Genomic DNA, 22,393 nt, shown 5'->3' on the forward strand with positions numbered 1-22,393 from the left:
ATCCATGTTCACTGCAGCATTACTCACAATAGCAAACACCTGCAAACTACCTGTTTGATATATAGAGAGAGAGAGAGAGAGAGAGATACACAGTGGAATATTACTAAGCCATAATAAAGAAAGAAACCCATGCATTTGTGACACACTGATTGACTTTGTGGGTACTATGCTAAATGGAAAATCAGAGTAAGAAAAATACTATATGATCTCACTTATATGTGGGATCTCAAAAAGCAATATGGATGAATCTCCAAAATACAGTATTGAGTGAAATAAGCATGGCATAATTAATGATGACATGTTCAAACAATGGTTAGCTTCCTAGAGTTTTTGATTAGGAAAAAGCAAAAGGAAGACTCCAAGAGTACTAGAAATATGAAACATTCTAAATTTTGATCTTTGTTGTAGTTACATAAGCATATGCATATATGTAAAATTCATAAGCTGTATGCTTGAGATTTGTATTAACTGCATTAACTAAAAACTATATCAGCTGTAAGCAAATTATACCTTGAAGATGATATATTCAAGGTAACACCCTACTTCAAATTTTCTTACTATTCATGCTTTTGTATATGCAGCCTCTACATGATAGTCCTTTATTTTTATACATCTATCGAAAACATATCAGGAGTACCTTTTGAAAATTTTCTATAGAAACATTTATTTAAAAACTAAGATTAAAAACTGTGAAAATCAATCAAAACAGTAAAGAGACATAGAATTTCCAAAACTATTTTGAAATTTTCTTTTTAATTTTGATTTCATATTTAATTTCACTATGATCAGATAACAGGTCTATATTATTTCTCTGAAATGTATTGTTATTTTTACAGGCATCTGGTCAATTTTTATTAATGTCTTATATTTGCTTGGAGATAATGCCATTCTGTTATTGTTTCTTTTGTTTGTTTGAGTTTCTTCCTATAGATCACGCTGAACAGTTGTCTTGTTGAAATATTTTATTCTTACCAAATTTTATGGACTTAATATGCAATTTTTTCTAATCAATATATTTTAAAATCTATTTTTCGGACGGCAAATTAATCTAAGACAAATAACGAAATTTTCATGACTGCACTTATTTGTGTCAATTTCACTCATTTTAAGAGAACAAAAACACATTGATGGCATAATTGACAGAATATTAGCAACTATGTTCCTTGTTTTCATCCTAACACCGGGCAAGGAGAATGATAAACAAGGCAAGCAAACTTGTAGTCTTCAACAGATGGCTACTCTCTTCTGACGTCAATTCCTTCTAGAAGTGTAGAGTTTCCTGAATAATCTCTCCAGACCTGGACCCAGGATCTACGTGCATTGGTTAAGCTCCTACCACAAATATGCACATGATATTGGTACTTGCATCTCTACCTGAAGCTGGAAATTTCCTACATTGCGCTAAAAATTTGTGTTGGAATTGAGGTGGACTTGAAATGCCATTTTAAGTCTCAGAAACTCATATCGCAGATTTATTGTCCCTGGAAGCTTTCTCTGGAATTAGTTTTTTTGTATGTTTAAAACTTTATTTCTTACATTGGTGCAATTATAGAAAATTTAGGCTCCATCATAAAATTATCTAAGCTAACTTGTTATGCAGTTTCTGATTATAATTTGGCTTTGATGACCACTGCTTTCTGCCATATCTATCTGTATCTTCTCTGGCTTGTGTCTTTATCTAACAAATAGGAGAAATAGCCTTGTTTCTTCTCTTTTCAAAGTCTCCAACCCTGGAGGAGTGCCTCATATTTTGCATGATAAATAGTTCTAGTTATCTGGACATTTGCAGATGTGAGGTGACCCATGTAACCTAAAGAAAGATGGCTGACTCTTACTCAGGTTTGCTCGCTCATTATTATCAAGTACTCTATTAAGACTAAGCATGTTTATGCATCTGAATTCATATCCATGGACCCCATATCCATCATAAATCAACATAACATTTAAGCATCATGAACACCATCAGTTCAAAGAAAGAATTTAGTCATAGTGTACTTTAAAACAGATTGACCATTGCAATTACGACTAGAGCTTGGGGAAAGATATACATTACTTGAATGAAAATTTACATGAATTAAAAAGGTTTACCTTCAAAATCCGAATAAAACAGACTATGAAAGACTGTTTAAAACAATAGTGAAAATATAACACATATTTCAGTTGTGCACTTTTCCCTTTGCTGTGGGCCTGCATTTTAAATTATAGCTAAAGAGTAGTATTCTCGTTAGTCTTTGGTGGAGTTCCTATATTTAATTTTTAGAAATGCATGGAGCAAAGTCATAGAAAACATAGTGTTTAAAATATATTACTGGACAGAAATAAATATACCAACTTAAAGGACAAGCTTAGGAGTCACATTTTAACATTTATTTGCTGTGTGATACTGAGAACAATATTTAATTTTCCATGCCTCCACTTTCTCATTTAGAATATGGGTGTCAAAGTACTTATATCATACAGTTGTTAATAGGATGCAAAATAATGTAAAAGAAAATTGCTTAGTGTAGAGCATAACAAATAGTAATTGCTCAAGAAATAGTATTTCTTAGTATGGTAGTCTCATGTAATTCTTAACAACTTCCTATTATACTGATCAATGTATTTAACTTTCTCTTCACGCATTACTAAAGGAGACAGAATTACAACATGTTTAAATGTTAATAACTTCAGGAAATTAGACTCATTTAGCATTGTATACTCTTGAAGAGTGAGACTAAGTTTGCTGGCATTTTAGATTCACACATTTCCCCCACCACATTTTCAAGGCTCCCTTGACCTCACTGTTCCTCAGACTGTAGATGAGGGGGTTCAGCAAAGGGGTGAAGATAGTGTAGAATGCTGACACAACCTTATCGCGGTTAGCTGACCTGTAGGATTTGGGTCTCATGTAAATAAAAATAGCAGCTCCATAGAAGAGTCCCACCACAGCCAAATGTGAGGAGCAGGTGGCAAAAGCCTTCTGGCGGGCTTCTCTAGAACGCATCTGGAGAACAGCAGAGAGGATAAAACTATAAGAGGTCAGGATGAGGGAAAAGGGGACCAGAAGCATTAACACACAGCAGATGTACATTATGTTTTCGAAGACTGATGTGTCAGCACAAGCCAAGCGCACCAGCATGGGGGCCTCACAGAAGAAATGATCGATCTCATGTGCGCTGCAAAATGGGAAGCTCAGGGTAGCAGCGGCCTGCATGAGCCCATCAGCTGCCCCCAGGAACCAAGACCCCAAAGTCATTCTCAGGCATAATTGCCAACCCATGAGGACAGGGTATCGCAGTGGATGGCAAACAGCCACGTAGCGGTCATAGGACATGGCTGCTAACAGGAAGCACTCACCCCCTCCCAGAGTGAGCGACACAAAGATCTGCAACCCGCAGCCAGCAGGGGAGATGGACTTCTTGCCAGTCAAGTAGTCAGCAGCCATTTTGGGCACAATGGTGGAAACCAGCATCACATCCATGAGGGAGAGTTGGCTCAGTAGGAAGTACATGGGTGTGTGGAGCCAGAGCTCCCAGTAAATCAGGAGAAGCATGAGGGCATTGCCCACAAAAGAAGCAATGGCCATTGTCAGCACCACCATGAAGAGAAAGAGGTGGGATCCTGTGTGTTTAAAGAGTCCTAGAAGAATGAAGTCTGATGTTGTGTTTCTCTTCTCCATGAATCCTTCTGCTGTGATTCTGCAAATGGAAAAGTAGAGAAGGAAGGGACTTTCATCATCTAACAACCTTAGTTTGACTTCATAACTTCTGGACATGTGCTGGATATGGAACCCAGGGTCCTGATTCAAAGCCCTACATCCCAGTTAAGATGGTTCTTCTTGACCTACCATCCTACGTGTCCGTAGCTCAAACTTTTAATGTTTTGAAAAAGGTTAATCTATATATTTCACACAAGGATATATTGGTTGAATGATATAATAGATCAAAACAGATCAAAGTAGAAAAACTGTCAAGGACTATAAAATTGTAAATAGTTACTTTGGGTATTTTTATATTATTTAATTATTATTATTATTGTGTGTCTTGAAACCAAAATTAATCAGTTGAGAAAATAAACTCTCATTTAAAAGTTTGTCATTTACATTTGTTTGTGTCATAGATGAATCTTTTCAAATTTTGGAAATTTTAACATACTCAAATTAGCTCTTTTTTTAATAAACAAAAAATTACTGTTGTTTCACTGTGGGTTACAAAGACCACAGAAGGGAACAGATGAGTATAAGTAAAACAAAATTTCCCCACTGAAGGAACATAATATCCCCAATAATTGATGAAAATATTATTACTTCCTCTCATTAAATATTTTTACTTACCTGATTTTTAAAATGAAGCTATTCTAGTTCATTACACCCTGCTCCAAAACCTTCAGTCTATTTCCGTCACACTTGGAATAAAATGCACATTTATTTCCCCAGCCTACTAGGACTTGGAGCCATGCCCTACACATCATTTCACCACACAATGTACTGCTATGGAGACTTGCAATGACCAGCTGAGTATGAAAGGCAAGTGTGAGAGGATCTTTGAAGTCAATAAATGCTGGGAGAGAATAGCAATAACTATAATAATGAGTAAGGTGATTAAAAAGAAAAAGGAAGCAATTTTAAAACAATCTTATTACTATGAAGCATAATTATTAGTCACAAGTAAAGTATAAATATATCTGAAAAGGAAAAAAATAATTTAAAAATGCCTAAATTTGATGTTTGGGCTATCTTCTGAGGATAGTTGTTTAATATTTTACAAAAGAGATCTATTTTCTTAGGAGACACAAAAATGACTGAGCCCACAGAAATGAGCATGGCTTTATTAGGAAGGGTTTGCAGGTTGAGAGCTGTTACGCACTGAACATAACTAAGATTTTTTAGTGTTTGCCATTTTTTAAACTCCATGGTAAGAACAAAACTTGTAATCTCATAAAGAGCAGAAAAGCACATAGGTGCAAGAAGCCAATTCTCCTCTTTTATTAGCAGAAAAATGCACATATTTGCCATTTTTGTTTATGGACAGACTTGCAGACCACTTTATTTCTGATGTGGACAGTCCAAAAGTATTTCATCCAAAGCTTTAGAGAAACAATAATCTCTGAGCCTGTTGTCTGGAATTGTCTGGTAATTGATTACTGCTGAGATAGTGATGATGCTTTATAACCTGAAGGGTTTGATTTTGTGAATACTCTAATGCTATAAAAATTAGGCGGCAGACAGAGCCCATGTCTTGCAGAGCCATCTAACACATAGGCAGTCTCTTTAAGGGACTTGTGGAAAGTCAGTGCTAATGGCTCATTAAATTGCTACCTCCACCACGTGAGCATTCACGTTTGAATGGACACAACGACACACAATAACACCAGCATCTTTGCGATGGCTTGTTTAACCACTGATACCAGACACATAAGCAGTCTACCTAGTCGAGGCCTTGCCAAGCCTTGGTGATTTGCACTCCTTTCTATCTAGTGTACGCAGCTCCTTGTTTTATGTACTATTTAAGATATCTTTCTACTCTTATTGCCACAGACCCTGAGTCCTTGCCTGCAGCTCTCTCTGCCTCCACTATAACTTTAAACCACCCTCAGACTAAGTTTATTGATGTGGGGTTTATGGATAAAGAACTCCGGGCTCGAGATACAGAAGTCCTGGTTTAAGAATCATTTCTTTTATTTTCTATATATGTGATGAGGAGTCAGTTACTTAACCTTGTTTTGTTTTGTTTATATGTTTTAAATTACAATGTTTCTTAACAGACTACTCAAATAATTAAGATATTTTGTGCATGAATGAATTCTGAAGTAATTTCCTGAGTCATTTTGCACATTGAAACAAAATTATTAATTTCAATTTGTCAGTCTATATCATTAGTTGCTATTTTTTCCCACATAAACAATAGCTAGAAAGTCATAACACAAAATGTCAATTTGACCATTTGACTGAATGCTCTGGAAATATGAAAGTGAAGTAGATGATAAAGAGATACACACATGCACAGAGACACACACGCACACACGTGTGTCTAAATAAATAACTATAAATTTGGAACCATGACCCTTTAAAATGAAAATGTAGTAAATAAATAACTCCATAATATCCTCCTGTGTTGTGAAAAATTGTGATGTATGATATTTTAGTAAATTAGGCTTTCCAGCGTACTATAATACATAATTCAATAGAAAGGTCAATTTAAATGTATTACTTAATTTCATGCATATAACTAATGTAGCTTGATCTCCTCCACTAAATATAATACAAAGCATTTTTAATAAAGAATTTATTGGCATTATAGATGTATAAATGCATTTACTTGCTAAGTGAAACATTTAGCCTTTAATTAAAAGTCTGTATTAATTCAGTAAATTATGAGAATGTGGACAGATGCATATAAGTATCGCTTCTTTAGGTCAGCTGTGAACAAAATTAATGTTAGGCTATTAAATAATATGACAGAAATTTAGTGAAATGTATGTATATATTTTCCTGAAGTGAGAGAAATATTTCCCCTCCGGGAACAGGTTACAGATAGTGTACATGTAAGTATCCTTCAGAGAAAGAAAAGGAAACTTTTCTTCATTATTTTTAAAGTAACAAATTATCTTTCCCCCAAAATTTTTTAAATTTATTCTAGGTGCTTTATTTAGAAAATATTTGAGGAATTCTGTGTCTATTAATCCCCAAATCACACCCTTTGAAGCTGGTAGGGAAATTGATTACAGTCTCCTTCTCCATATTCACACCGATTTATAAGCTCTAGCAGAGATCATTGTCATGAACTGTTAGAATTTCCTTCCACAATCTCCTTTTCTCTTCCTTCTGCCATTCTGCCCTCAACAAAGAAAGTGCCCCTGTGTCCACAAGATATTGATATAACACGGTTAATTTCTTGAAACAGCCACACTGTTCATTGAAAAAAATCCGCTAACCTGAACACAGTAATTTGAATGAATTGATTGCTTATTCAAGAAGATCTATTAGCCTACCGGTTCTGGGTGGACCAGTCCACAACTTGCGTCTTCAGAATAAATGTGGACAATAGGGATCTTTTATTTTGTATCATTTTTGGATGAAATTTTACAAAGGTTACTCTGCCACTCAAAATTCAGATGTAGAGGGGCTGGCCCCGTGGCCGAGTGGTTAAGTTCGCGCGCTCCGCTGCAGGCGGCCCAGTGTTTTGTTGGTTCGAATCCTGGGCGCGGACATGGCACTGCTCATCAGACCACGCTGAGGCAGCGTCCCACATGCCACAACTAGAAGGACCCACAACGAAGAATATACAACTATGTACGGGGGGCTTTGGGGAGAAAAAGGAAAAAATAAAATCTTAAAAAAAAAAAAATTCAGATGTAGAATACCAAACAATAAATAAGAATCATTTGAAATTACTTCCCAATATAATGGAAAAATAATTCTCAAATTAGACTCACCTGTATAGTAGAGAGTCATAATCTGTGAGACATACATATTGTACTGGATCTTTTTAATAGGTTGACTAGAAATGTTTGCTTATATCAGTGTTGAGGGTAATGCTCTTTCCTCCTGGCCTCATGCCATACTTATTTGGAAGTCCTACGTGACCAATTAAAAGTTTCCTACACCTACACAAGACCTTCCCTGGGGCCATGACACTTTCGAAGGCAAGTCACACTTGTCAGGGGAACACAGGTTTAAGGGTTTCTTAAGAGTAAATGATTTGGGGCTGGCCCCGTGGCTGAGTGGTTAAGTTCACACGCTCCGCTGCAGGCGGTCCAGTGTTTCATTGGTTCAAATCCTGGGCGTGGACATGGCACCACTCATCAGGCCACCCTGAGGCCGCGTCCCACATGCCACAACTAGAAGGATCCACAACTAAGAATATACAACTATGTACTGGGGGGCTTTGGGGAGAAAAAGGAAAAAAATAAAATCTTAAAGAAAAAAAAGAGTAAATGATTCAATGAACTAATTTAACACCCAGGTTTTGCTAAAGGCAAAATAACCCTGAATGGGAAGGTGAAGAGATATGGCACTGTGAGGATAATAGCAAATGCAAGGACTTTTGAAAAGCAAAATCAGGAGTTCCACTCATTAAACTGAACAAATATGACTTAATTGCCTGAAATATAGATTTTTCATTTTTTTAACTGTTGGATGATAATAATAGATTTTATTTATTAAGCATTTCTACATGCTAGCAAATATGCTCAGCATTTTACATATATTTCATGTAATTTATTTAATCTTTAAAACAGCCCTTTGACCTGTGAACTTCTGCATTCCAGAATGCAGACAACGTTAACATTTTTAAGCAACATACCCATATTTAACCATCCTGAGGTAGCAGAGTGGAGGAATTTATGTCTAAATCACCTCACTTTGTGGTTCTCAAGCTTCAGGGAACATTTAAATCACTCAAAGGGATTGTTAGTTACACGCTGAGAAATATGTCCTTAAATGAGTCATGTAAAGTTGAATTTTGACTCTATCCTTAGCTGATCTTCATTACTTTGATAGCCTCTAATCTCATTGATTCAATTTTATGTGTTTTTAAATCCTTTTTCTATTCCTTATACATTTCACTATCTTAGATTAGCGTTATAAGTGAGCTTCATGTTCATCTTCTATAAAATATGCATAATAACGTTGCTTACTCAGTAGGATTATTAGAAAGATTAAATAAAATATTTGTAAATTACTTAGAAGAGTATCTGGCCCTTTGTAAATCATGTATCAATATTCACTGTTATCATCATCATGATTTTTTCCAATGTGAAAAAAAAATGTATCTTGGAAGCAGGGCTTATGTTGATTCCAGCCCAAGTGTTATGAAAAATTACCTAAAAAAGAAAATAAGCAAAAGTGCGTCTGATTTTGACTTACTATTTACTAATAATCAGGGCCCAGAATCTGTGAAGTTGCATATTAATGTATATATTTGTGCCCAGTACAGATGCAAATAATTTATGTCTAGTAATAAAGTAAGAAATCAACCAGTTTTACTAAAAACAAAAACTCAAGCGATGAGAAGTTTTTTTCCTCCTGACGTTAAATGTGTGGTGTCTTTTCCAATACCACTTTTCCAACATTCTGACATCAACTGGATATCCTACAATTTAATCAAATCTGATACTACCTGGAGTCAGTGCAGACCCCACAGGCTTCAGGGCTCAGTCCCACAAGACTGCCTCCTTCAGATGCTTGTCACAAGTATCAGGTTCTGAGGTCACCCACTATAGGGGAGGAAGACATTTCCTCTACCCGCTCTGGGTTCTTCTGGCCAGACATGAATTAAATTCACATGAGACAGAATAACAGGAGAAAATTAAACAAAGCCTTATAACATGTATACATGGGAGAGGCTCAGGCAAACTGAGCAACTCAGCCAACTGGCCGAGGCTGCCTGTTTAAGTATCTTCAGCTACAGACAAGGAGGACTTTGGGGTAGTGGTTTGGGTCTTCAGAGGGGAAGAAGGCAACCCACATGGAAATGGAAAAGCAAATGTTTGGCAAATAGAACTTTGATAATAGTGGACTTAGCAAGGATCCTCCCAGTCTACCAGAACCCAAAGTTATCTGTGCTTTAAGTCATACTTAGCTTAAATCTGGAAACACAAAACATTAAAAATCAGCAATATTTCAAACAAAAAGTCAAAAAAATTATAATCACCCTTATCAGTTCATTCAGTCCCTTGTAATCAACTCTTGCTCTTGATCTTATATTAGCAAGCATGGGAACAGCACCCATGGGCAGTGAAGGGCTACAAGCATGGGAAGAGGACCCATGGGCAGTGAAGGGATGCAATGTGTTGAGAGTTAGGGCTAAATTTATAAGGCATGGGGATGTGACTTATTTTTACTAGACAAAGGAAAGATAATGTAAAAAAATCATTAAAATGGTATCAGTGCAGGTCGGGTCTGGTTATTGTGTGATCGTATAACTTTAGATGCGATTCAGGTCATATAGATCAGCATGCAGGCCAGGATGACTTGGGCTTCTCTCCCTGGGGCAGCCTTGATTCACATCAGTGACCCACAAGTGGATCTTTTTGCCTCAGGTCACTCGTGCAAATAGAACAAGACGAGGTTTGGAATAGCAGAGCAGAAAATTTATTCATTGATCAAGGAATGGAGAAGCAGAGCTTGTGCTCTAAAAACCTTCTCCCCAGAGACAGGGTAATGGGGACTTTTTAAAAGGCAAGGGGTCATGGCATCATCAGGGTTCTGGGAAAGGGGCAGCGACTTCCAGGAACAGTTGGCGCATGCATAGTTCTCCAAACTCCTTTGTGCATGGCACCAAATGTGCCTAATAAAGTACACATGGCAGGGGGAGGTTAGGTCACCTCCAATCCCTCTGTGCAGGTGCTGCTCTCATGGTCAGAGTTAGAGATGGTTTAGAGCACTTTTCAGTCACAGTTTATCTGAGGCAGAAGCCTAGCTCAACTGAAAAACATCTCAAAGGGGAATATTAGATATAGCCCAATGCTAAGTTTTTCTCTTAAAAATACATAGTACACCAGGGATGTGTATGAGTGACATAACAACAGTTTTTCCTTTTGATAACTGGCATGTTCTGATAGAGGCATGGAGCTCTGCTTGTTGGGTGGATTTAGCTTATGAGAGATTTCTTCTCTCAAGTAGTTTGGGGCAGTAACAGCATTGCCAGCTGGGAAATTCTTTTTTCTATTTTTACAGTATGACACATCAACCAACAAAATTAGATCAGAATTGGTCAAAATGACATCTTGTAAATCAGGATGCATTGTCACAAATTAGATCATTATCATCTTGCAGTCATGGGGCTTGCCTTCATCAGGCAGAGGTAGGAACACAGAGGATTAGGAACGTTGCAATATTTAAGATATAGACTACATGGTGAAAGTGGAAGGATCTCATAAGGGGTTAGTATGCCCACAGAGAAATGTTGAGTTAATTCAGAAATTAAAAGACTTTGGACAGCATGTGGAGTTTGTGACTAAATGTCATTTCCTGGGGTTAAATCTGCTGAGGCTTCTACTAACTTTGCAGCTGAGGCTATAACCATAAGACAGTTGGGATATTTTGTTGAGGATCTTTGCATCAATGTTCATCAGTGATATTGGCCCGTAATTTTCTTTTTTTTGTGTTTTCCTTGTCTGGTTTTTGTATCAGGACCATGTGGGCTTTGTAGAATAAGGTAGGAAGCCTCCCCTCCTCTTCAATGTTTTGGAACAGTTTGAGAAAGATAGGTATTAAGTCTTCTTTGAATGTTTGGTAGAATTTACCAGGGAAGCCATTTGGTCCTGGACTTTTGTTTTTTGGGAGATTTTTGACTGCCATTTCAATCTCCTTACTGGTGATTAGTCTATTCAAATTCTCTACTTCTTCTAGATTCAGTTTTGGAAGGGTGTATGATTATAAGAATTTACCCCCTTCTTCTAGATTATCCAATTTGTTGGCGTATAACTTTTCAAAGTATTCTCTTATAATCTTTTGTATTTCTGAGATGTCTGTTGTAATCTCTCCTCTTTCATTTCTGATTTTACTTATCTGAGCCATCTCTCTTTTTTTCTTAGTGAGTCTAGCTAAAGGTTTGTCAATTTTGTTTATCTTTTCAAAGAACCAGCTCTTGATTTCATTGATTCTGTCTATTTTTTTTAAGTCTCTATTTTGTTTATTTCTGCTCTGATTTTTATTATTTCCTTCCTTCTGCTGACTTTGGGCTTTGTTTGTTCTTCTTTGTCCAGTTTCATTATGTGCACTGTTAGATTATTTATTTGAGATTTTTCTCGTTTGTTGAGATAGGCCTGGAGTGCTATACACTTTCCTCTTAGATCTGCTTTTGCTGTATCCCATAGATTTTAGCATGTCATATTTTCATTTTCATTCGTCTCCAGGAGTTTTTTGATTTCTCCTTTGATTTCTTAATTGAACCAATCATTGGTCAGTAGCGTTTTGTTTAATCTCCACATTTTTGTGGCTTTTCTGATTCTCTTCCTGTGGTTGATTTCTAGTTTCATACGTTTGTGGTCAGAAAAGATGCTTTGTATTATTTTCATCTTCTTAAATTTACTGAGGCTTGTTTTGTGGCCTAATATGTGATCAGTCCTGGAGTACGGTCCAAGTGCATTTGAAAAGAATGTGTATTCTGTAGTTTTGGATGGAATGTTCTATATATATCTAGTAAGTCCATCTGATCTAATGTGTCGTTTAAGGCCAACATTTCTTTATTGATCTTCTTTTTGGATGATGTATCCATTGGTGTAAGTGGAGTGTCCCCTACTATTGCTGTGTTACTGTCTATTTCTCCTTTTATGTCTGTTAATAGTTGCTTTATATATTTAGGTGATCCTATGTTGAGTGCATAGATATTCACAAGTGTCATATCTTCTTGTTGACTTGTTCCCTTTATCATTATGTAGTGCTCTTCTTTGTCTCTTGTTATAGCTTTTGTTTTAAAGTTTATTTTTGGGGCCGGCCCAGTGACACAGTGGTTAAGTGCGCACATTCTGCTTCGGCAGCCTGGGGTTCGCTGGTTAGGCTCCCTGGTGCAGACATGCCACTGCTTGGCACAATATGCTGTGGTAGGTGTCCCACATATAAGGTGGAGGAAGATGGGCATGGATGTTAGCTCAGGGCCAGTCTTCCTTGGCAAAAAGAGGAGGATTGGCAGCAGTTAGCTCAAGGTTAGTCTTCCTCAAAAAAAAGTTTGATATAAATATTGCTACCCTTGCTTTCTTTATTTCCCACTTGCATGGAGTATCTTTTTCCATCCTTTCACTTTCAGTTTGGGAGTGTCTTTAGGACTGAAGTGTGTCTCTTGTATGCAGCATATATATGAGTCTTGTTTTTTATCCAATTGACTACCCTGTGTCTTGATTGGAGCATTTAGTCCATTGACATTTAAAGTAACTATTGATACATATGTGTTTATTACCATTTTTTTACCTTTTTTCTGGGTGTTTTAGAAGTTCTTCTCTGTTCCTTTCTTCTTCTCTTGCTCTCTTCCCCTGTGCTTTGATGGCTTTCTTTAGTAATATGCTTGATTTCTTTCCTCTTACTTATTTGTTTACTTATTATAGGTTTCTTGTTTGTGATTACCATGAGGTCTCTATATAATATTCTAGGTATATAGCAATCTATATTGAATTGATAATCTCTTTATCTTGACCTTTCTAAAAGCTCTGGTCTTTTACTCCCCTCCTCCGTTTTATGTTTTTGAAATTATATCTAATCTCTTGTTTTGCATGTGTCTATTCATTAGCCTCTTATCACTGTAATAGATAATCTTAGTGCTTTTGTCTTTTAACCTATAGATCATCTTCATAGTTGGTTGATCTACTACCTTACTGTATTTTTGCCTTTACCAGTGATTTTATTGCCTGTTTTTTAAATAATTGTTTTATCCCTATTGTGATCTTCTCTTTCCCACTTAAATAAGTTCCTACAACATTTCTTGTAGAACTTGTTTCTTGGTGATAAACTCCTTTAATTTTTGCTTGTCTTAGAAGCTCTTTATCTCTCCTTCTATTCTGAATGACAATCTTGCTGGATTGAGTATTCTTGGCTGTAGGGTTTTTCCTTTCAGCACTTTAAACATGTCTTGTCACTGTCTTCTTGCCTGTAGTGTTTTGGCTGAGAAGTCCACCATTAGCCTTATAGGCTGTCCTTTGTATGTCACTTGCCTTTCTCTTGTCACTTTTAGAATTGTCTCTTTATCTTTAATTTTGGACATTTTAATTATAATGTATCTCGGTGTGGGCCTCTTGGTATTGATCTGGTTTGGTGCTCTCTGTGCTTCCTGTACTTGAATGTCTGTTTCCTTCCTTATGTTAGGAAAGTTTTCAGCTATTATTTCTTCAAATAGATTCTTTTCCCCTTTGTCTTCCTCTTCTCCTTCTGGGACACCTATCGTACGAATGTTAGTGTGCTTGATATTATCCCAGAGTTCAATTAGACGGTCCTCATTCTGTCTAATTCTTTTTTCTTTTATCTGTTCAGCGTGGGCGATTTCCTCTAGTCTTTCTTCCACCTCACTGATCCATTCTTCTGCATCATCTACTCTGGTATTGCACCCTTCTAGTGAATTTTTCATTTCCATTATTATATTCTTCATTTCTGATTGGTTCTCATTTATATTTTCCAATTCTTTGTTGATATTCTCACTGTGTTCATCCAGTTTTCTCCCAATATCAGTGAGCATCTTTATGAGTTTTTGTTTGAAATCTTTGTTGGGTAAATTGCTTATTTCTGTTTCATTTTCTCCTTTTTCTGGTTTTTTTCCCCCTGTTTCCTTGCTTGAAATGTATTCCTTTGCTTCCTTATTATGCGTCTTTCTCTGTGTTTATGTCTATGTATTAGGTGAGTCAGCCATGTTTCCTGAGCTTGGAGAAGTGTTCTTATGTATAAGATGACTTTTGAGGCTCAGCAGTGTGCTTCCCGCTCATCACCAGTCCAAATAATCCAGGAGTGACCCCTATTTTGGCTACTTGTGTCCTGCTGTGTCAGGGTTGCTCTTACTGCAGATACCCAGGGACTCTAGTCTTTCCTTCCCTGTCAGGCTGTTTGTAAATTGGGTTTGGGGAGTCCAAGCATCATTGACTGCAAGGTCTAATGGCACACTCCTGTTGCAGTATTCCTGTTAACTGAGTATGTACCCTGTGTAGCTGGCTGCTAGGCTCAGGGGCTTATAGTTGTTATAGGCCTCAGGCCTGTAAGGCTGTTGTCAGCTCTCTTAGGACTGCAGCTGGCTGGGGCTAGCTCTGGCATGGGAGCACCCAATTCTTTCAGGCTTTGGAAGGTCGAGCCAATCCTCTTTGTGGCTGATTGTGAAGCACAGGTCTTCTGCTGCTGATAATCCCCACCCCCACAGGTCCAGACACATTGTCGACACAGCCTGGTCCATGCACACTTCCTGATCCCCTGGAGGATACCCAGTTACCCCACTGCAAAGGCACCCACCTCTCCACCAATGCCCCCCCCACAGTTCACCTAGTCCTCACACCAGCCATGCCCCACAGAAGTGGACACATTTGCCTGCCTGGAGAGGATCAAGGCACCCAGCCTATCCAGGCTGACAAGTAGCCTGAGGGCTTGCTGTTGTGTGGGGCCAGTCTCTAGGGTGGGTTTCCTGCCTTGGCTGGACTGGATTAAATCTGTGCTCTAGTGGGCTATCAGGACAGGGGAAGAACTTCAACTGCATCTGCCAGCATTTGAGTCAGCACGCCTGTACTAGGTCACAAACATGGCTGCCACTAAAGTCTCAGTCTCTGGAGAGGTCTCACCTCTCACCGAGATGCACCCAGAGCCTACCAGGTGAGGCTATTTTCACCAAAGGTCTGTGCAGCTGTTATTTTGGTGATTTTAGGTTGCTCTCTAAGACTGCTGAATTTGAGCATGGGCCCTTTAAGAGGCAGATTTTTTCGGCTTTCATCCAATAGTTTTTCCTGGGGTATTCCCCTGTTGCAGTTAATAGCCAGTGAAGCCAGATAGTAGGATATTCGTCTCAGTTGTGCTGAGTCTGAAGGATGCTTATAGTGATAACATACCCCTGATAAGATCTCCACTTCTCCAGGGAGGGCTGCATACCTTAGGGTTGCTCCTGCCTGGCCGACTGTGAAGGTCTGTGGCTTGTGAAGATGGCTTTTTTCTCTCCAGAAGGAATTTCTGCCTCTTCCACCTCAGTCAGGAATGTCCCTTGTTGTGGGGGTTCTTTTTATCTAGTTTTCACTTTTTTTCTCCAGGGTAATTTTTCCAAGAATAACTGTAACCTGGCTGTATTTGTGGGAGGAGGTGAGTTCAGAGTCTGCCTACACTACCATCTTGACAAGATTCCCTTTAGTTATAAGCTACTGATAGATTTGAAATTTATGCCATGTTTAATAGACAGTTAATTGATGTTCCTCCTCCCAGTGGAGAACTGGTTTTGCTTCATTTGCAATTCAGCTAAATATTTCTCTACACAGTAAACTTGCACTGGTTTGACTTTTCCATTAAGCTGGCTATAGCATCTATCTAATTGCCTCAGAACCTATGGGTAAAATAAATCCTTGAACATGAGTCTGCTTTTATATTGTATGAGTCATATTTTTACCTTTTTCTGAAAATTACCTGCTAATAATATGCATGATAGAAGTGGCGTTTGTAGAACAAGAATCCATAGCTGTAGTAAAAATTGAAAAATAAAAAACTTGACTAGAGCAGTATAAGGAGTGATTGATAAGAAGAAGAGAAAGGAAAGATAAGACAATAAATAAAATGTTGCGTCTATTCAAGGTAGAGGAACACACAGAGCATTAAGGGAGGAAGAAAAAGCAGTAGTTATCAAGCAATGATTGGAAAAGAAAGTCATTCACCTAACGGAGAGGGCAATTCTATTCTATTCTGTTCTGCCTCGCAGTTTTGCACAATTTCTATTCTTAATGTTTTAACATTATGTAGAAAAAAATTACTGTGAAGCCAAATGCACTGGAAATTAAGGAGATGACTTTATCCAGGCTATTGCAATAGAAAGAACATTCCTTAATGAGTGTCAAGTGACAAAAATAAAATGTTTTAGCAATGAGTTTGATGCCTTTTTTTAAAGGGAAAACAATCCATAGATTGGGGGAGTCCAGTGCCTCACAAGCAGAGAAGTGCTCTTCCTAGGGTTGTTTGGGCAACAGCAAATTTCATAAAGCATCAGAAGCAGCACTGCAGAAGCAGGGCACGCTTGGCTGAGGTTGCATATCTGACCTTATGTAGAAACATCTGGGAACAATAAAATCAGTATACACCCCAGAGTTGGCTTAGCGTTTGGGGATTGGCGGACTGGATGTACTGCTCCTGGTTGAGTAGAGCATTTACAGGGTTTGCTGATATGGCACCCTGGGCAGGAGTGGCTCCATCTTGGGTGTAGAAGTTTACTTCAACAAGAGGAATATATTCTAGAAAAGGAATGAGCCTGGGGATTTACAGAGCAGCTAAACAAGAGATATATGAGTCTGAGGAACAGGAGAGAGGGGACTTATCTGAGTGATCTGGGGAAGAGCTATTCTTCAAAGTCAGCCCTTTCCTGGGGCACAAAAGGGTGGTGGAGATTTCTCACCTGTTGCTGTTTTCTGGGAACATAGGACTCAGGTAAAATCAACTTTTCTCTGGCTTAGACCCATTGAGTTGAGTCTCTTACACAATTCCACAGCAACTACCTTTACTGGTGACCCCACATCATAAGATGATCAGAGGTATTTAAAACAAAACAACAGGACTCAATGGAGTCAACTATACTAAGTCCCATGTCACCAAAATGAGACAACCTACTCACAGTTTCAGCTTTCCCAGAAGTGGAATCTTACACAAGACGATCAGGAATCACCTGATCAGCACCAGTTAGGTAATCTGCCTGAGAAACCCCTGCCAACCCTTGTAAGGAAATCGACCTTGCAACAACCAATCTGCCTTTTCTTAGTATGACTTCCTTCTTCCTTCTTCCTTCTGTGTATGAAACTATATCATTTTGTACATCACCTCAGAGCTTCTTTCAATCTGCTAGATTGGATGGTGCATGATTCATGAATTACCGAATAAAGCCAATAAGGTCTTTAAAGCTTATTCTCTTGAATTTTGTTCTTTAGCAGACTAAACACAACAAAAATCCCTCACCACTGTGCACACTAACTCCTGGTATTCACTCGAGTTATGGAAACCTTCTTTGTTCTCTCCAGGACATTTTTCCAGAGACAGGAATGCTGGAAAACTGTGACCTCAGAGCCCACGGGGCTGCTCTGCTGATTCACACAGGATGACTAGTAAGTTCTTCCCAAGAAGAAGATAAGTATGGATAAGTCCTGGGAGCCCCACCCCAATTCTTTATTATATCTCCCTCTTAGTTGGTTTGGTACCAAGGTGGTATTATGGAGTTCTATAAATCTTGGGACTGTCAGGCAGATAACTCTCATTCTCTTATTCAGCATCAGCCCATCTACATCACTGTTTCTTAAAAACGGCAGTTTTGAGTATTCAGACCAGGGTCCCCTTGAAGCACAGGAATTCCCCTTCCAGTAGACTTGGTTTTGCTTATGCTTAAATGATCCCACTGGGGATGGTGACCCTGAAGGTGAGGTGAGGTGAAGGAGTGAGGAGGTTAGAAAGGAAAGGGTGGGAATACAGTCCGCCCAGGAAAAGAGGCTCTGAAACTGAGGACAGAGAATTGAAGTGATGGCAGACACATGAGGAGCCCCTTCAGCCTAGCTCTTCTCATTATTCCCTCCCCATTTCGTTTAGCCTATGAATCCAATTTCAGCTTATTCCTGTCCTCTGTATGCATGCAATGAGAGTTGTGGGTGACCTATTTCCTACATTCTTAAAATAGGGTCTGAGGGCCAGCAGTGGGTGAGTGAGGGTATCACCTGGGAAGTGTGCAGAAAGGCAGAATCTCTGGATCCTCCCAATAGCTACTGAATAAGAATCTGCAATTAACAATTATCCCAGGTAATTCACTTTTACATTAAGGGAGAGAAATCCTTGGCAGGGTTCATGATGAGCTACCTCAAAATATGGCACTTTGGCATATTGACTATTTTGACCCAAAGGAATTTGTAAAACAGCAGGTACAAGAAGGACTTTCTGACCTTCCCTTAAAGCAGGTCATACGACCTTCATGTGAAAGGTGCCCCCCACACCTAGAGGGAAGGACTACAGTTATTTTCAAGATGGAGGTATGTGGAGAGGAACCTGAACAAACAGCCCTTGCTACAATTCTCCAATTCGTTACATTTAGCTCCTACCTCCTTTGTCATACCATATTTCTCCACCTCTGTTAACTCTTCATCAAATCCATCATAAAAATCACTTCTTTGGACCTTTAAGGCTCCTGTGTCACATAAAATTTATATTAAATAAATCTGTATGCTTTTCTCTGTTAATCTATCTTTGTCAGCTAAAATTTCAAATCCATACAGGAACCCTAAGAGGTTCCAGGGAAACATTTCCCCCCATACACTCCGGACTGTATTGTGTAAGGAACAGAAGCCCAGTCATGCTCTTTAGCTCTAAAAGGTCTTGGACACTACTTGTTATACACTTTTGGATTTTTGCTCTTTAGAAATTCATGTAGCAACAGAAACAGCAGGAAATGACAGTCACAGAACTTGGAGTAAATCTCAGATTCAGTTCTATTTGAGTGAATGATTTAACCTCCAAGCTTCAAGTATCACATGGGTAAAACAGGGACAGTGAGCGTCATGCTGACCTCCCACAAAACGCAGAGACGATTAGACGAATTGTGAGCACTTGACTCAGAGCAGGAACTTAATAAACACCAGGTCCTTCTCATTAATAAAAACATACCTGAGGTGCTGGCCCCGTGGCCGAGTGGTTGAGTTCGCGCGCTCCGCTGCAGGCGGCCCAGTGTTTCGTCGGTTCGAATCCTGGGCGCGGACATGGCACTGCTCGTCAGACCACGCTGAGGCAGCGTCCCACATGCCACAACTAGAGCAACCCACAACGAAGAATACACAACTATGTACCGGGGGGGGCTTTGGGGAGAAAAAGGAAAAAATAAAATCTTTAAAAAAAAATAATAAAAAGATAAAAACATACCTGAGAAATAATGATGCTTTAACATTTAAATTACACATACATCATTGCTATAGGTTAACTTCTTCGTTTATCAGAATCTTCACCAGACTTTATGGAAAATGCTAAATGTTGGGAACAAAGGTAAAAGAAACAACACAATTTTTAAAGACTTTTGACGGGAATTTAGGAAATAATAGAAAACAACCAGCCATGCTGACTTCCCCTGTTTAATGGCTGTCAGCCAAGAGAAGTGGTTGATTGTGATCATTCTGTCTAAAATCCTAAGAAAGTTGTTGATTAATCAAAACAAGTATGGAAACAAAGTCTGTTGGAGAAACGCAGTTTCCTCTTTGGCACTCTGGTATAGGATATGGGAACTTATCTTTATAACCACACACTTATCTTGCTTTGTCCTTTGGTCCTGCTTTACAGATCATATAAAGGAGTTTCGGATGATGTGTGTTGTGCAGTTCATTCATCAGAACACTTAATGTTGTAACTGGAACAGTCTTATGGTAGTCTGGGTAAAGACATAGGTTTGGAAGCTCAGGTCAAGCCAAGATTTGGCCCAACAGCTCCAGATGCCATCACTGGTCCCTAACTGAAATGACAATCAGCTTGGTGATGCCCGTCTCTCCCCTTTGCCCTTACTTCTTTCCTACCTCTCTGTCACCCAGCAGCAGCCTCCTCAGTGCCCCCTTCACCTCTTTGTTTCTGAGGGTGTAGATCAGGGGGTTCAGCAGGGGGGTGATGATGTTGTAGAAGAGGGTGAGGAACTTGCCCTGGTCTTGTGAAGAACTGTTCCCAGGTTGCATGTACATGTAGATGATGTTTCCGTAGAAAAGTGAGACCACTGTGAGATGGGAGCCACTTGTGTTGAAGGCCTTTTGCCTCCCTGACACTGACTGAATTTGTAACACTGCCCTCATGATGTAGCCATAGGAGGCCAGGATAAATACCAGGGGTGACAGCACAATGCCCACTGCCAGGACAAAGACAGTGCCCTCAATGGCAGCTGTGTTGACACAGGCCATCCTGATTAGGGCAGGCATCTCACACAGGAAGTGGTCCACATGGTGGTTCCCACAGCGTGGTAAGAGCAGGGTGACTGGGGACATGGCCAAGGAGTTGGCCATCCCACAGCCCCAGGCCACCGACACCAAGGCCATGCAGAGGCATGGATTCATGATCACCATGTAGTGAAGGGGCTTGCAGACTGCAACAAAGCGGTTATATGCCATGACGGCCAGGAGCAGACACTCCACACCACCCAGACCCAGGAATAGGAAGAGCTGGATAGCACAGCCTGTGTAGCTGATGGTCTTGTCACCTCCACTCAGGTTATACAGCAGCTGGGGGATGGAGCTTGTGGTAAAACTGAGGTCCAGGAAGGAGAGGTGGGTGAGGAAGAAGTACATGGGAGTGTGGAGGTGGAAGTCCAGCCGGGACACCAGGATGATGATGGTGTTGCCCACAAGTGTCAGGAGATATGCAATCAAGATGACCACAAAGAGGATTCTCTCCAGATGAGGGCGGTCAGAAAACCCCAAAAGAATGAAATTTCCCTGAGTGCTGCCATTGGTTCCATCCATTTCTACTGCAACTGAAGAGAAATATGGATACTAATAATGGTAACAGTATACATAAGGGATCACTTACTATGAGCTAGGTGTTCTATGCTGTTTACATTTATTTATTCATTTAACCTCAACCACAGTGATAAGAAGTTGACACTCCTATTATCTCTGGCTTACAGAAAAGGAAATTGAGGCAGATATGTGTTGAGCTGAGAAAATTATAGAAAGGGGCAGAACTGATTCTGAACCCAGGAAGGAGGGTTAGAGTCTTTACCCTTCACTGCTGGTACTGCCTCTAATTCCAATGACAGGAAAGACAAATCCTGCTGTGACCCACCCACTGATTCTTCTCAAGACACAAGTTCCTACGCTCCTGCTAAAGCCTCAAAGCCCAAAAGAGAACCCCGGAATCATCAAGTAATAGTATTTAGGAAATACTCGTTATATGGAGAATGCCCCCAAGACACACTTCATTCATCTGATCATCATTCTTGAGGTAAAGTACCTGAGTAAAGAGATGATGCATGAGGCAGTAGAATATGACTAAAGCAACATACACATGAAGAGAATCTCCCTCTCTCTTTTTCTCACTTGGGTCTGGTATTGAAAAAAAAGGTTTTTTTCCTTCTAAGTACTATATACTGCTTAAGGAAAAAACAATCACAAATCTTTGCCACAGATAATAAAAGTTTAATGCTACAATTTACATATATATGCAGAAACTTCTTTCAAATTGCAATTCCAAGAATGCATGACATTCAAAGCAAAGCATGTCTGAGGACATAAACCACTAGTCTTACAGACTGATAGAGAGCCCCCATGTCCCTTGTTACAATCCCTTAGCCAACAGCTACAATTATGAGATCTTGGAAAGCTCATTTACGTTTTCATAGTTTTCTCTTCTAAAATGGTACTAATCAAACTACCTCATTTGTTTTACAGACATGTTTTGAGATTTTTTCTTAATATGAAAGACAGTAAATATGAAAGTTTATATGTATGTTACATCAAGCTGATGTGTCATACAAACAGGGAATGAGAAAATAAGCCTATGAGAGTAGTCAGGGAAATTCTGGGGAAAAAAACCCAATTATAATGAGGAGAAACTATCCTTACTATATATCTAAAGATACTTTGATAATATAATAATTGAAACATCATCATTGACCAGGCATTTGAGGTGTGGGGAATGTGAATCACAGATTAACTCCATTCACCCAAACTAGTCACAATTCAAACATTTAAACATTTAAAAAAATGCAACTACTATATGAAAGCATAATAGTTGTTCTCTTTCTTTTTTTTCCTGGTTACCTTG

The 22,393-nt window shown here is 39.0% G+C and overlaps 1 protein-coding gene across 1 annotated transcript; it reads right to left on the reverse strand.

Annotated features, from left to right (window-relative positions):
* Positions 1–1,504: 1,504 nt before the first annotated feature.
* Positions 1,505–21,090, reverse strand: LOC103545960 (olfactory receptor 2W3-like). The gene is made up of 4 exons (XM_070602837.1): positions 20,161–21,090; positions 19,268–19,455; positions 3,337–3,677; positions 1,505–2,983 (listed from the first exon to the last, which is right to left on the reverse strand). The coding sequence occupies exons 1-4, from the start codon at positions 21,088–21,090 to the stop codon at positions 2,973–2,975; spliced, it is 1,470 nt and encodes a 489-aa protein (XP_070458938.1). The 3' UTR covers positions 1,505–2,972.
* Positions 21,091–22,393: the final 1,303 nt, after the last annotated feature.

This window comes from Equus przewalskii, chromosome 32 (genome assembly GCF_037783145.1).
Source record: "Equus przewalskii isolate Varuska chromosome 32, EquPr2, whole genome shotgun sequence".
NCBI lineage: Eukaryota > Metazoa > Chordata > Mammalia > Perissodactyla > Equidae > Equus > Equus przewalskii.